The sequence below is a fragment of the Equus quagga genome, chromosome 7 (genome assembly GCF_021613505.1).
Source record: "Equus quagga isolate Etosha38 chromosome 7, UCLA_HA_Equagga_1.0, whole genome shotgun sequence".
Lineage (NCBI taxonomy): Eukaryota > Metazoa > Chordata > Mammalia > Perissodactyla > Equidae > Equus > Equus quagga.
In genome coordinates this window covers 1,257,380-1,272,201 of record NC_060273.1, presented here as the reverse complement: position 1 = coordinate 1,272,201, position 14,822 = coordinate 1,257,380, and the positions used below count along the sequence as shown (strand labels likewise).

General features: G+C 57.3%; 1 protein-coding gene across 3 annotated transcripts in view; it reads left to right on the top strand.

Annotated features, from left to right (window-relative positions):
• The window catches only part of UNKL (unk like zinc finger), a 51,219-nt gene that overhangs the window by 20,594 nt on the left and 15,803 nt on the right, over positions 1–14,822 (top strand). For all 3 annotated transcript variants that reach the window (XR_006889274.1, XM_046665548.1, XM_046665549.1), the window contains exons 5-10: positions 803–938; positions 1,616–1,733; positions 3,119–3,203; positions 3,980–4,065; positions 8,050–8,112; positions 13,617–13,794. Coding sequence is in view for 2 of the 3 variants with exons in the window: in XM_046665548.1 (XP_046521504.1) it covers positions 803–938; positions 1,616–1,733; positions 3,119–3,203; positions 3,980–4,065; positions 8,050–8,112; positions 13,617–13,794 (666 nt within the window). In the remaining variant the exon portion in view is untranslated. The remainder of the gene's footprint in view (positions 1–802; positions 939–1,615; positions 1,734–3,118; positions 3,204–3,979; positions 4,066–8,049; positions 8,113–13,616; positions 13,795–14,822) is intronic.

The window sequence follows — 14,822 nt, the reverse complement described above, 5'->3', positions numbered from 1 at the left end:
GCCCATCTTCCTCTACTTTATATGTGGGATGCCTACCACAGCATGGCGTGCCAAGCGGTGCCATGTCCGCACCCGGGATCCGAACCGGTGAACCCCGAGCCACTGAAGCGGAATGTGTGCACTTAACCGCTGCGCCACTGGGCTGGCCCCTAGATTTATTTTTTAGAGCAGTTTTAGGTCCACTGGAGTGGAAAGTACAGACTTCCTGTACACCCTATGCCTCCACATACACGACACCGCCCACCACAGCGGGATGTTTGTTACAGTCAGTGAGCCTACATTGATGTGTCGTTGTCACCAGAAGTCCATTGTTTACGTTAGGGTAAAATAAGTATGTTTCAGTGGTTTTTAGTACATTCACAGTGTTGCACAACCTTCACCTTTATCTAGTTTGAAACTCTATTTTGTTCCCCAAAAGGAAACCCCGTCCCCATCATCAGTCACTCCCCAGCCTCCCGTCCCAGCCCCTGACACCCACCAGTCAGCTTCCGTCTATGGACTTGCCTGTTCTGGACATTTCCTGTCAGTGGGCTCAGCCTCTCTGTGTTCTTTAGTGTCTGGCCTCTTCACTAAGCATCGTGTTTTCGGGGTGTGTCCAGGTTGTAGCGCGTGTTGTGCTTCACTCCTTTTTGTGGCTGAATAACTTCCCACAGTGCGGATGGACCGCATTGTGCTTGGCCGTTGATCCGTTGACGGACACTTGGGTTGTTTCTCCTCTTGGCTGTGTGACTCGTACTGCCACGAGCACGCATGTACTCTGAGCACACGTGTGCATGTGCCCGTGTGGACCCCTGTGTTTCAGACACGCACTTCGTGCTGGGCAGCTACAAGACGGAGCAGTGCCCGAAGCCACCACGCCTGTGTCGCCAGGGCTACGCGTGTCCGCACTTCCACAACAGCAGGGACAGACGGCGGAACCCCAGGAGGTTCCAGTACAGGTGAGCCCGGGCCCTGGCCCCTGGGCCTCCTCAGGCCGGAGCCCCGTGTCCAGCTTTTCTCTGAGCAGAGAGCCGCTCTGTTCGTCCAGTGCTGCCCCGCGTGCCCAAGGGCACCGTCCTCCAGATGGGGAGCGGGCTGTGGATGACGGGCACGGTGCCTTCTCTGAGTCACTTCAGAGTCGGGGGACAGAGAACCACGTTCTCTGAGTTTTGGTCACCAGATGTCATCTTGAGAAGATCAGGTGACTCTACTGCATATTGACGGGATGGAGAATTGTCACAAAGTCTTATTTTCTACTGGTGGTAATTTTTTCTATAAATCCAAAGAAGTTACAATGAAGCTGCCAGAGTATTTAAGGAAAAGGATTTTGCTTGGGATTTTCATATTGTGAGACCCAAAGTCTCAATTTTGAAACAACCCCATGAGAGGCAGAGAGCGCTCCCTGGGCCGGCTCTTCTCTGGATGCCCTCATGGCAGCCTGGGAGGCTGGCTCAGACTCGCTGTGCATTTTATGGGCAATGAAAGCGAGCTCCCAAATAGCTCCTGGGCTCAGGACGCCCTTGTGCCATCACGAGGAAAGGGCTGGGCCTCCAGCCCTCGGTGGGCAGACCAGCACCCGAGGATGCGGGAAGGATGTGTCCCCTCGTGTCCTTGGTGACTCCTCCTTGTCCCCCAGGTCCACCCCGTGCCCCAGCGTGAAGCATGGTGACGAGTGGGGCGAGCCCTCGCGGTGTGAGAGTGGGGACAGCTGTCAGTACTGCCATTCCCGCACGGAGCAGCAGTTCCACCCCGAGGTACGAGCGGGCGGGGGCTTCAGCCCCGGGTCATTGTCCCTCACAGCCCTGCTTGCTGTGCTTGGGGGTCCCCAAGACCAGCCTCGGGTCGGGTGACTCACTGGAAGGACTCGGAAAAGCTGTCGTGTCCAGTTATGGCTCACAACGCTGAAAGGAGACAGGTTGAAGCCAGCCGAGGGCAGGTCCACACGGTCCCGCCTTCCGCTCCCCATGAGTCGTGTGGACAGCACTCACTTCTCCCGGTGACTGTGTGTGGCAATGTGTGTGACAGTACACAGAGTGTTGCCAACCAGGGAGGTCACCAAGCCTTGGTGTCCAGTGTTTTGCTTGGTGGTCGGTGGTGTAGACATGCCTGACCTCGGTCTCCAGCCCCTCCAGGGGTCGAGCCGACGCTGTGTGGCCCAGGCGCCCCCGTAAATCACGTTGTTACTGTCCAGCGCAGCCCACAGCCCAGTAAACAGAGACACTTACCAGGCAGGCAGGACATTCCGGGGGCTCAGAGGTCACCTCCTGGGAGCGGGTCAAGGCCAGTCTTTCCTTTGGACTGTGCGAGTGTGACACCCCAGGCCTGCCGAGCTAACCCTTCGCTGTCCGGTTGCTGACTGGACCACACTTCAGCGTTTGTTAAAATGAGCACACAAACCAGCCCCATTCAGGGCCTGAGACCGTGGGAGAGGAGGGCACGGTGACCGGGGAGGGTGGAGGGCCAGGACCAGGGCCAGGCTGGGGAGGGCCAGGGCTTCCCGTCAGGATGGGTGAGCAGGGGCCGTGGGTGTGCACCGTGGTGCTGCGAGGCGCTGATCCTGCACCCTTGTCCCTGTGAACTAAGGGTGGGGGCTGAACCGGATGGGCCATGAGGGGGCAGCCGGGGAGGGTGTGGGGGTGCAGAGCGGTCAAGTTGGAGAGCAGGAGATGGGGTGGGGCTGGGGGCAGGGGTCAGTTCCCGGGCAGGTGGGGGGCTCTGGGGTTGGAGGGCTGCCCTGTGGCCTGCATGGGTGGATAGGACATGGCATCAGGTCTGGTGATGGAGTGGACGCCTGTGTCATCTAACAGGCATTTCTCAAGTGCCTGTTGTATACCAGGCCCTGAGTCAGGTGCATCTTTCAGAAAACGGCAAGTGGACACACTGACTGTGTGTGCGATTGCAAGGACAGGGCCGGCGGGACCTTGTCCCCCAGGCTGACCAGCTCTGTGCAGAGGAGGGAATTCCAGGACCACAGGCGTGCAGGGGACAGGGCTGCGTCCCCATCCCTCTTTTCAGGAGACCCCCATGACGATCTGGGGCTTAGGTGTCTGCGCCATGGCAGCCAGCTCCGGGCTTCCCACAGAAACCCATTTCCCATCCGGCCTCTCTTTAATTTTATCATCTTATTTCTATTTCCTAGATCTACAAATCTACGAAGTGCAACGACATGCGCCAAACTGGTTACTGCCCTCGCGGTCCCTTCTGTGCCTTTGCACACGTGGAAAGTGAGTCCGTGATGCCCGCAGGCTCCGTCTCGGCCTCCAGTGTAGATGCATGCGAGCAGGCGACTCGCAGCCTCTCCCAGACGTCCCGTCCTTGGGAGCGGGAGCAGGCTCCGAGGACGGTGGGAGCAGGCGGGAGCTCAGCATCCTGGGGGCAGCTGGGAGGCCCCAACCTGCCTTTCAGGGTCTGGGGCTGGGAGGGTCAGGGCTCCTGCCCTGGAGCCCACCCTGGAGCCTGCCCCATCCTCCCGCCTGCCGTGGGCCGGGCCTTGTGGGGCCCAGAGCGGCCCTGCCCCCAGGCGACCTGGGGTCCTAGGCGCAGCGGCCAGGCTCTGGCACATGTCCATTTTGGTGGCCAGATGGGCCCGTAAAAAGTTCCCGAAGGCGGAAGGGAACCTCGGGGATGGAAACATGACAGACTCGGCCTTTCTTCCATGTTCCTGGGCCTTTGAGCTTGCGCTCCAGTGTTTGTAAGTGTAGTTGCAAACTCAGATTTTACTTTATTTTTTATTTCAATGTGGAGAGTGGCTATTCCTGTTGAAATTTTACATTATTTTGTGGTATTCAAATCGTTCAAGACCCAAGGGTGGCGTTGCTCCGCACGGCTCATGGCGGTGTTCTGCTGTCCTTGTCCCCTGTGGCTTGGGAAGATTGTTGTCATGAGACCAGGGTGCCCCCTTTCCCTAGTTCCTGGGGTTCCTTTAGCCTGACACTCCGTGCATGGAGTTCTGCTGCCAGCCAGCAGCCGCTCAAAGCCTGCTGCCCCCCTTTCTTGGCAGAGAGCCTGGGAATGGCCAACGACTGGGGCTGCCGAGACCTCACCTCCGCCAGCAGCTCCGCGGCCAACAGCGGCCAGCCCGGAAACGTAAGTGGACAGCGCCCTGAGCAGGGTGCTCTGGTGGCCCGCTCTGTCAGTTTTAGTGGAACTGTTAGGGGCACAGCTGGATGTGATCTCTGGGTGACATGGTTGGAGGCAGTCCGCCTGCGGGGTTGGTGGCTTCTTCTAGAAGAGTCCAGAAGAGTCCTGGCCAAGCTCTGGCCTGGAGCAACTGACCTGGCCTCGCCGTTTGCCAGACACACACGTGTGAGCCGTGTGCAAAGGCGCAGTCAGGCTGACCGTGAAGAAGGGGCCCACATCCTGGTGGGTCTCCTCGCAGGGCTGGCGGCCGTGGCAGGGGGAGGCTGAGCTCCGGTCAGCGCACAGTTTCCTGGGCTGGGGGCCTCCCCCCACGTGGCCTCGGCCCACACGCTCCTCAGGGAGTTCTCGTCCCCAGACGAGAGAATGGTCCTCGGGTCCTTCGGCGGGCTCCCCTGCTACATCCTGCACCTGACGCCAAGGCTCCCTCTGGAGTACAGAGGCGGAGTCCAGGTGGATCTTCCTCGCCCGCTGTCGCCCCACTGCTCACGAGCGCCCCTCACCGAGCACCCCTGTCGTCGGGCTGGGTCCTGTGCCCCTGAGCTCCCCTTACACCCACGGAGGGCTGTTGTCCCTGTGCTCACGGGCCAGGCTTCCTCCGGATCCTGAGCTCCGGGTGTTCTGGGCTTCCAGTTTCGGCCGGTTAGCACCTGACAGGGTGGGAAGCCGTCTCCCTCTCATCCCAGGGGCATGACGGTCGTGGGTTTAGGTGGCTGTCATGGGGTCATGGGTTTGGGTCCCATTGAGGATGCAGGGTGGATGGGGCCTCTGTGGGCGCTGTACCGACAAGGCCACAACCCAGTGTAGGTGGGTGACCTGGGACCCTGCAGGGAGCACCTCCCGGCTGCTGGATGGTGCCAGAACCATGCTCTCACCCCTGCAGACGTGGTTGCTTTATGTCGATGTACCCCATTAGTACTAGCAGGTGTCTTATGTGTTCTTTTAGTTATTTTGGGATTTTAGAAGTTAACCTGCTGGAGCACGTGGTGGGTGCCAGAGCCAGGGGAGGGATGGGGAGAGAGCTCGGTGGGGAGGGTTCCTCTAGGGGATGGAAGTGTCATGAAACTGGGTCGAGGGGGTGCATCGTACGTGTGCTAAAAGCTGCTGTATCCATCTCTCTTAAAAGGTACACTTATGTTGTGTGATTTCACCTCAATTAAAAAGAAAATTTAGGCGCTGGCCCAGTGGCATAGTGGTTAGGTTTGCGTGCTCTGCTTTGGTGGCCCGGGGTTCACAAGTTTGGATCCAAGGCACAGACCTACACACCACTCATCAAGCCACGCTATGGCAGATGTCCCACATACAAAATAAAGGAAGACTGGCACAGATATTAGCTCAGGGCCAATCTACCTCACCAAAAAAAAAAGACAAAAGAAAAACTAAGTGTCTGTTTGGGGCATCGGCTCCGACTGTTGGGCCATCTGCATAGACAGCCTTCTGGCCCAGCAGCGGCCTCTCGCCTGGCACGTGGCTCTTGCTCTGTTGGGCAACTTCGAGGGAGCCCTGAGCCCCTGGTTTTATCTCCCTTAGGTCTGCCCACAGGGAAGGCTGGGTCGGGGGGGTGGCGACAATGTCACCAGCGGCCCCAGAGCTGGCTTTGCACGAGATGATGCTGCCAGGTGGGCATGTGGGGGGGGCGGTTCTCACTTCTCACTCACGGCTAGTTTGTCTTCCCCTCATCCGACTGGTCTCGTTTGTGAGGATGATTACAGATCCCTAATCTTGGCTCGTGTGGAGCGGGTGTCCCCGCTGCTTCCTCTGTCAGTGTAGCGAGGGTCTGGTGAACGTTTGAACCGCGTGCCTCACGCCGCCTCCTTTCAGACCTGCCCCCATACCGGCCACAGTGTGGGGTGTGCACCTCTTGGGTGCTCCTGGGTCTCACCAAGTGTCGTCCGGGGTCTAGGAGTCTGTCTGGGGTTCAGATCCCTTGTCCACGAGCGGGGAGGGAAGCAGCCTCCCCACTGCGCCCTGCCTGCTTGGTCCCCGAGCACAGGCTTCATCTGCCCAGCACACTCCGTGCCCAGAGCCGGCCGCTTCCCATGGCCATGCTGGTGCTGCCCACAGAAACATGCTGGGAAATAACGGGAAACGTGTATTCATGTCTGGCCCTGGTTCCTGACACAGAGCTCCGGAGCCCTGTGATTCCCTGAGTGATTGGGGTGGCTTCTGTTCTAATGAGGTGACTCTGGGTGGGTCTCAAAAAAGACCAGACGTGATTAGAAGCTGGGAACTTTGAGCCCCACCTGCTGTCCTCTGGGGAGGGGACGGGTTAATGATCCGTCTGTCGACGTCTTGAAGCTGCCCCAGACATCCCTACGCTGTGGGGTCAGAGAGCTGCTGGGCTGGTGGTACATACACGTGCCAGGAGGGTGGCGTCCCAGCTCCACGGGACAGGAGCTCCTGAGTCAGGGCCCTCCCAGACCTCGCCCCACGTGCCCCTTCATCTAGCTGTTCACCTGCATTCTCTATCATATCCTTTATTACATAGGAAACCAGTAAATGTAAGTGTGTTCTCCTGAGTTCCAGGAGCTGTGCTAGAGAATGGTTGAACCAAGGGAGGGGCTCATGGGAATCCTGATTTATAGCCCATGGATCAGAAGCGCAGGTGACAACCTGGGCCTTGTGACTGGCGTCTGGAGTGGGGGTGGTCTCGCAGGACCGTGCGAACCTCAGCTAGAAGTGACAGGGTGAACTGAATTGTCAGCTACCCAGCTGGCATGGGGGAGCTGCTCGGTTAGGAAAACCCCACACCTGGTGTCAGCTGTGTTGTGCGTGGCGGTCGTGTGGAGTAAAGGAGGAACAGGAGCTTTTCCTTGTCACCCCCTGTGACCTTCATAGAACCGTCCGCCTGCTGCCTCCCGTGGCTGGGGGCACACGGGGCTGGATTCCTTTGGGAAGGCGGAACGCTGGGCTGCTCCCCCTGGGTACAGGTCTCGTGGTTAGGTCAAGGTGCCCGGGGTCTCCGGGCCCTGGCCCGGCCCACAGCTTCAGGCGGGGCTGCACCTGGATCTGCCCCCCCGCACCCCCCGCACCCGTCCAATTACATGAGGTGAGATCCAGCTGCGCAGATGTGGCCTTTTGAAAGTGCACAGGGGCATCTGGTGGCCTCACAGCCTGCATGGCCACTGTGGCTCTCCAGGTGGGATCGGCTCCAGGCTGCTTGGCTCTGACTACCCTTCCGTGAGCTCAAACTCCAGTGGACCTGAGGGTGGGGCGGAAGCTGAGGAAGAAGTTAAATGCTCTAAGAAGTGTTCCTTGAAAAGATTTGAGAAAATGTTTCAGTGGGACGCATCAAGACTTCTTCTAGGGACCGCCCAGTGGCACAGCGGTTAAGTGCGCACGTTCCACTTTGGTGGCCTGGGGTTCACCCGTTTGGATCCCGGGCACAGACATGGCACCACTCAGCAAGCCATGCTGTGGCAGGCATCCCACATATAAAGTGGAGGAAGACAGGCATGGATGTTAGCTCAGGGCCAGTCTTCCTCAGCAAAAAGAGGAGAGTTGGCAGTAGATGTTAGCTCAGGGTTAATCTTCCTCAAAAAAAAAAAAAAGACTTCTTCTGAGGGACCAAGACACCGAAATTGGCTCTTCCTTCTGGGTGACGTTCTTGGCAGATGGGGGAGAGAGTTTCAGTGTGCAGGGGACAGGCGGGAGCGGGCGCGGGCCACCACGGCCGCCGGCTGGGCTTGTGATGGGGCATGTGGTTTTGTTGGCTGTGTGGGTTCTGGGGGCAGGGAGCCTTCACCAGACTAACCCAGAGGTCACAGCGGGTGTCCAGGCATCAGGAGTGGGATTCAGGAGAGCCGACGAGGCCAGACTGGAGTGCCTTCTCCATTTTGTGAGCCTTCAGGACTTGGCAAAGCTCAGGGCTCTCTGTAGATGTCTTTAATCCGCTGCTTTTCCCTTCCAACGTCAGTGCCTTCTCTGTTGCAGGCAAAGCGGCGAGATTCCCCTGCCGAAGGCAGCCAGAAAGCCAGCGACCACGACAGTAAGCAGGTACCTCCCGAGGCACAATTTCCTCTGTCTTTGCCACTGGACGGCGCTGTCCGTGTCGTGACCTTGCACACGTCCTCGGTCACGGTCACCGTTGACTCACAGAGTGCCTGGTTCATGTCCATTTGTAACAGACTTATGTTTTTACTTCCATTCTTCTTAAACTCGTCTGTTTCATGTGTCCTTTGTCTTAATGTTTTAAAAAAATTGTATTGTACCTCAGAAACAACAAAACCTCCGAACGTCTTCTCCGTGGGGACATGAGAGGGCCCTTGGCGGCCTGTCGGCGTCAGTGTCCCGTGGCCCCGTAACGAAGCCTTGCAGATGGGACCTCAAAGAGCAGAAATTGATTCTCTCACAGTCTGGAGGCCGGAAGTCCCAGATCAGGGTGTCAGCAGGGCCGGTTCCTTCCGAGGGCCGTGAGGGACGACTTGTCCCACGCTTGTCCTCGGCCTGTAGACGCCGTCCTCTCTGTGTCTCATCTCGTCATTTTCCTTCTGTGTCTGTGTCTGTCTTCAAGGTTCCCATTTTTATAAGGACACCAGTCATGTTGATTAGGACACACCCTACTGATGTCATTGTTACTCGATTCCTTCGGTAAAGACCCCGTCTCCCAGTCAGGTTGCATTCGGAGGTTGTGGGGGTCAGGACTCCAACATGTGAGTTTCTGGGGACACAGTTCAGCCCACAGTGTGTCCCAGGTGAGCCTGGCTCAGTTTCTCCCTGGTCTTAGACAGAGCCCCCTATCCCCAGTCCCAACCTAGACGCATTTTCAGGTCTCAGATAGTTATCAGTGTGTTCCCTGAGGTTCCAGAGACTGTCCCCTCCTCCGTGAGGCTGCTGTGGGGGGCTTCCCGCCATGCCCCCTGGCCTGGGGCTTCAGGGCCCTTTCTCTCTGTTCTCTGTGACCCAGCTTCCCATACACCCGGTTCAAACTGAGTTGCTTTGAGAAACAGTTTTTTCTCTGGACACCGCTGCCCTGATGACTCAGAACGCGCATCTTTCTCTGTCACTGTGAGAAGGCAGAGGGAGCGTGGCGTTCGGGAAGGCCTGGGGCCCGGGGTGGACAGCCTGCAAACGTCCACCCTCTCTGGCGGGGACTTCAGCCAGTGTCGCTCGCCTCTGCTGTGGTCTTTGCTCTGATTCCGAAGTGAATGAGGCCTGTGTTTCCTCCCCTGCTCCTGGCTGTCTGTGGGGGGCCCACCTGACAGGCGCCTCCCCGGGACTTCTCCACCAGGCAGCTGGGCTGGGCTCCATTAGCAGCTTGTTTCTGAAATCAGCAGAAGGATAGTTGAAAAAAAAAATGTAACTTAGTTATTTTGTGATTTTTTTTTTAAGAGATTAAAATCCATGAGATGTTCACTAAGAATCTGAAACATGCATGAAATGTTTGCAATATTGTAGCTGATGGGCGTGTTGCCTCGTCTTAGGGAAGGGCCTGGAAGAAGTGCCTGGAACAGGGAAGGCAAACCCAAGCGCACAGAGGGGAGCTGCACGCTGGCCCGGGACACCCAGGAGGGGGCGGGCGGCTCCATGTGGGCTGCCCTGGGGATGTTCCCCTGTCCCTACCTCCCAGTGCATCTTCATGCTGTGACCGTGGTCCCACTCCTTGGGTGCTGTGAGTAAACTGGCCGAGTTCATCCACAAGCCAGCTCCCCCTGCACCCAGGAACCCTCTCGTCCCATCCCATCCCAAAGCCTGGCTCCGGGGGCAGTGAGCGCCAGGCGGGAGCAGGATTGGAAAGCCAGCCCCCAGGGTCCCTAGACCAGGTTAGTGGTTCCCAGTGTTTCCCCTGGATCTGCCGAGGTCCGGCTCAGTTTGAGAGGCCACAGGGGAGGGCACACCATGGCTTTGAGGTCGGCCTGGCCGCTCTCTCGTGGGCGGACAACACTCACACGGTTGCTCCAGGGACCCCCTCCCTGCATGTGGGTGCCTGTCCACTCTGGCCAGAGTGTGCCAGCTCCTCCATCCCGGGACCTCACGCCTCCTCTCCGCGTTAGCTGCAGGTCCCTGTGTCCCTGGGCCCCAGCAGCATGGGGAGCATTGGGCGTGCCAGCATCTGGAGTTTTCTTTGATAAACTGAGGCAGTTCGGTTCCCTGGTCAGTCCAATCCACTCCCCAGTTTCCATCTTCCTTCCTGGGTGGCCTCTTCCTCAGAAGCCTGTGCTCCCTGATGACACTTGGTGGAACGTGCTGAGCAAAGTGGCTTTCGCACTTGTGGCCCCTCCATCCTGCAGAGCCGAAGCGTCGCTCGTGGCCCACAGTGATGGTCCCTCAAGGCTCCAAACACTACGGAGACGCAGCTCACAGTGCGCCCAGACCCTGGTCCTCCAGGACTCTGGTCCCACCCGAGAGGCAGCCAGCATGTCACCTCATCAGTCTGGAGCACAGCCCTTGCAAGAGTGACACAGTTGGGCATCGAGTCGTGATGCCAACCGCCCAGGGGACTGGGTCCTTGGCTAACACCAGGCTTTCACAGTTGTTCCTTTGATGAGTCACCAAGTCACCCCAAAGTTGCCCTAGCAGCCCGAGTGTGTCTCTGTGTCAGGAGAGGTGGGTTTCCTCCGGCCTGTTACTCAAATCAGGCAGATGGGGAAGCTTCGTGACGCTGGGATTGGCGATGATTTCTTGGAGGTGACACCAAAAGCACAGGCAACAAAAGAGAAGATAGACTGAACTTCATCAAAATTAAAAACTTGCGTGTGTCAAAGGACACTGTCCATAGAGTGAAAAGGCATCCCTCGGAATGGGAGAAAAAGGGGTTTATGTCCCAACAGAGAGAGAACTCATCCAGCTCACATCCATGAAACAAACACCCTGACTCAAGGACGGGCCCCCGGCTGGAGGAGACATTTCTGCACAGAAGAGATGCAAGTAGCACGTGAAAAGGTGCTCAACACGACTGGGCATCAGGGAGATGCAAGTCACGACCACAATGAGGTGCCACCTCTCACCCATCAGAATGGCTACTAGCAAAAAAAACCCCAGAAAATAACAAGTGTTGGCGAGGATGTGGAGAAGGTGGAACCCTGTGCACTGTTGGTGGGAATGTAAAATGGTGCAGCTGCCATGGAACACAGTATGGCGGTTCCTCAAAAAAATTAAAAACAGACTTTCATATGATCCAGCAATTCCCCCTCTGGGTATATGTACCCAAAAGAATTGAAAATGGGGTCTCAAAGAGTTATTTGTACACCCATGTTCATAGCCACATTATTCACAAGAGCCAAAAGGTGGAAGCAGCCCAAGTGTCTATTGACAGGTGAATGCATAAGCAAGATGTGGTCTGTATGTGCAATGGAATATTATGCAACCTCAAAAAGGAAGGGAATTCTGACACATGCTGCAATATGGACGCACCTTGGAGACCATGTTAGCTCGGGCTGCCATAACCAAAGACCACAGACTGGCCAGCTAAAATAACTGAAATGTACTTTCTCACGTTTCTGGAGGCTGGAAGTCTAAGATCTGAGTGCAGGCAGGCTGGGTTTCTGAGAGGCCTCTGTCCTCGGCTTGCAGACGCTGGCATCCGCTGTGTGCTCGCTCACATCCGTGGTGTCGCTTCCTGTTCATTTAGGGACACCAGTCCTGCTGGATAGGACCCCACTCCTAGGACCTCATTTAACTCTAATTACCTTCCTAAAGGCCCTGTCTCCACATAGAGTCACGTGGGGGCTTAGGGTGTCAACATTCGGATTTTCGGGGGACTCAGTCCATGACAAAGGCGTTATGAAAGGACCACATACTGTCTGATTCCACTTACATGAGGCCCCTGCAGGGTTATCCACAGAGACAGGAAGTGGAGCGGTGGGGCAGGGCCCGGGGGCTGGCGAGCGAGTGTTTAACAGGGACGGTTTCAGTTTGGGAAGATGAACACGTCCTGGAGGCAGAAGGTGGCGATGGCTGGGCAGCAGCGTAAATGTGCTCAGTGCCACTGTGCCAGCCGTACACTTAGAAACCATTAGAACAGTAAATTTTATGTTATGTATATTTTACCATAATAAAAAAGAAAGGAAGGAAGAAACAGGCAGGCCAAGCTGGCATCAGGAGGGGGCACAGGCCCCCATCTCACTGTGTCGTACCTGACTCCTTCGTTGATGGGACCCCACACTTGACCCATCCTGGGACGTCTATAACCACAGGGCCTCAGGGAAAGGACCAGTGAGGACGTTGACATCGATTTTCAAGACAAAGTGTCACCTGACGTCTTTAAGCGGGCACATCCTCCTGGAGTGTGACTTTTGGGGTGGGTGATGTCACCGTGGGTGCCTCAGGCCTGCGGCCGGGCTCAGTGTGTGGGGTTTACTGTGGGGTGTCTGCAGTGCTGTCGGGCAGGTTACTGCCGTTCCGGCTTCACCTGGGGACAACACACAGCCCAGCGGAAGCTGCGGGAGGGAGAGGGGAGCAGGCGGCCTGTGGTCACACCTCCACAGCAGAAGGGACAGCAGAGCCTGGTCGCGGATGAGGAGGTGGCCCCACCTCTGAGTCTGGGCCCTGGGAGCACTGGGGGCCACTGCCCCCCAGACTTCTGAAGTTTGAGTTATTTTTAAAACTTAGCCTCAAGTATATGACGGCGATAGTGCCAGGGTCTCTGTGCCCGATGGCCTGTCATTGGGGCCTCTCTTGAGCAGAGCCAGTGAAGGCAGAGGGGACCGTGAATGCCAAGACACATTTGCTCAGAGAAGCCGTCCTGTGCCAGATTGCTCTCTTACAAAGCGTGCAGTAGCTTCTTTTCTATTATGGGGAATGTCACTCAAGCCGAAAACTGGTAAATCCTCCCCTTGTAGTTGGTCTTCTTGTTGCTGCCCGCGAGGTTAACTTTTCCTCTGTTATTTTGAAGCAAACCGAGACCTCGTCCCATCTCCGTGTAATGTCGCTCTGACGCCTGACGTCATAGTGGCTCAGAGTTCGCATCTGAGACAGAGCGCTGTGCGAAGGGCCCGGGGGCCAGCTCTGCAGCGCGTCGTGTGTCGTTTTGTTGTGTGTTATTGCGCTCAGTGCCCTCTGCGTTATCGGCTGTTTATCCAGGATCGCGCCGGTTCTTTTTCCTTTAATGTGTTCTCTGTGAGGTAGAGAGAATGTGAATTGCCCTGACTTTTCACCTTTCTGAGTAAAGAGGTCACAGACAGTTCGCCCTGTGCCCAGACCTGGGGCTGGCTCTCTACGTCTGTCTGTTGGTGGGTGGCTTTCACTGGCACACGTCTGCTTTTGGAAATCGTTCTCTGCAGAACCGTTCATCACATGAGCCGCTGTCTGGGGGCGTTTCCTCCCGCCCCTGGGGGGTCAGCAGCTAGATTCCGCCTGTCACCGTGTCATAACTAAGCAGACATCTAAACCCCCTCTACGATATTTTGAAAAGTCGGCTTGCTTGACATTTTGCTTTGGGGGTAGAGGTCGGCCAAGCCGTCGGGTCCGCGATTCCCCACGTGTGCTCCGTGACCGCACTGGTCACGCAGCTGCCGTCGGTGTGGGGGCCTCTGCTCACTCGTTTGTGTGTCTCTGCACAGACCCACCTCGCGGTGTTGGCTGTGGTCCACCCGCTCGCTCCCAGCGTGAGCTCCAGTGTGGCGTCCAGCCTGGCGTCCAGCGCTGGCTCAGGTGGCTCCTCCCCCACCGCTCTGCCCGCCCTCTCGGCCCGCGCCCACCCGCTCGACCCCACCGGCAGCACCGTCGAGTCAGTCCCAGGTAAGTCCGAAGCTTCCCTCTCGTATCCCTGACTTCCCCTTTCACTGACCTTGTAGGTTTTGGGGAATAATCTGCTTCAGGACACCTTGTGGAATGCTGGTTTTTGTAGAAAAGCCGGACATGTGTTCTCTGTCACTTTGACTGTGTTGCACGTGGTCGTGGAAACACCTGCCTCACTGGGGGCCACGGGCTACAAGAGGACAAGGGGCCCTCGGGCCAGGGCAGCTGCATGGCTCCCACAGCTTGTGCCACCTGGCCCACAGATGGTCAAGAACAGGAGGCTTTAGAGAAATGAAAATAGGAGGTGGGGACAACAAGGTCACCCAAAGGTGGGCACAGTGACAAGGATAGGAGAGGAGTGGGGATGAGGCCAGAAGGTGGTGGGCATGACTGCCAGCTCTGGAGGGGTCCTTAGCCACTGGGAGTCATAAAGTTTGGGGACTGATGACGGATGTGATTGGAGCCAGGGTTTGGGGGACCTGTCTGGAGGCCTGGATGGGGGTTCGGAGCCCAGGGAGGGGCTGTCATGAAAGTGCAGGGGAGAGCAGGACGGGCGCGGAGCTGTGCGTGTCCCCTGGCCCCCTCAGGCCGCGGCTGGGTGGTGGGGCACCTGGCCGAACATGTGGAGGGCTTGGCATTGCCGAGCTAACCTGAGCCTGCATCTCTGGAGGCTCATCTATGCCAGAGTCAGCCAGGTGGCCAGATCTGAGCTGATATTTCCTACCGGAGATAACGTCAGTTATCAACAGCCGAGGAGAGCGTGCTGTCATCGTCCCACTAAACTTGCGGCCACCAGTCGTGGGAGCCCCTCGAGCCTCTGGCCACTGCCTTCTGGCTGCGTGACCGAGACAGATTTGAAATGAAGCTGGAGGGAGACCCAGGGCAGCTTTCAAGTTCTCTGTCCCCAGGTTGGTGGGACAGGGGAGCTGTCCAATGGGAGGCCAGCCTGGTCAGCTCCAGCACAGTCCCATCCTGCTCGTGGAGTCCTGGAACTCAACCCCTCTCCTTCCCCATCTCTCCTGGTGGGG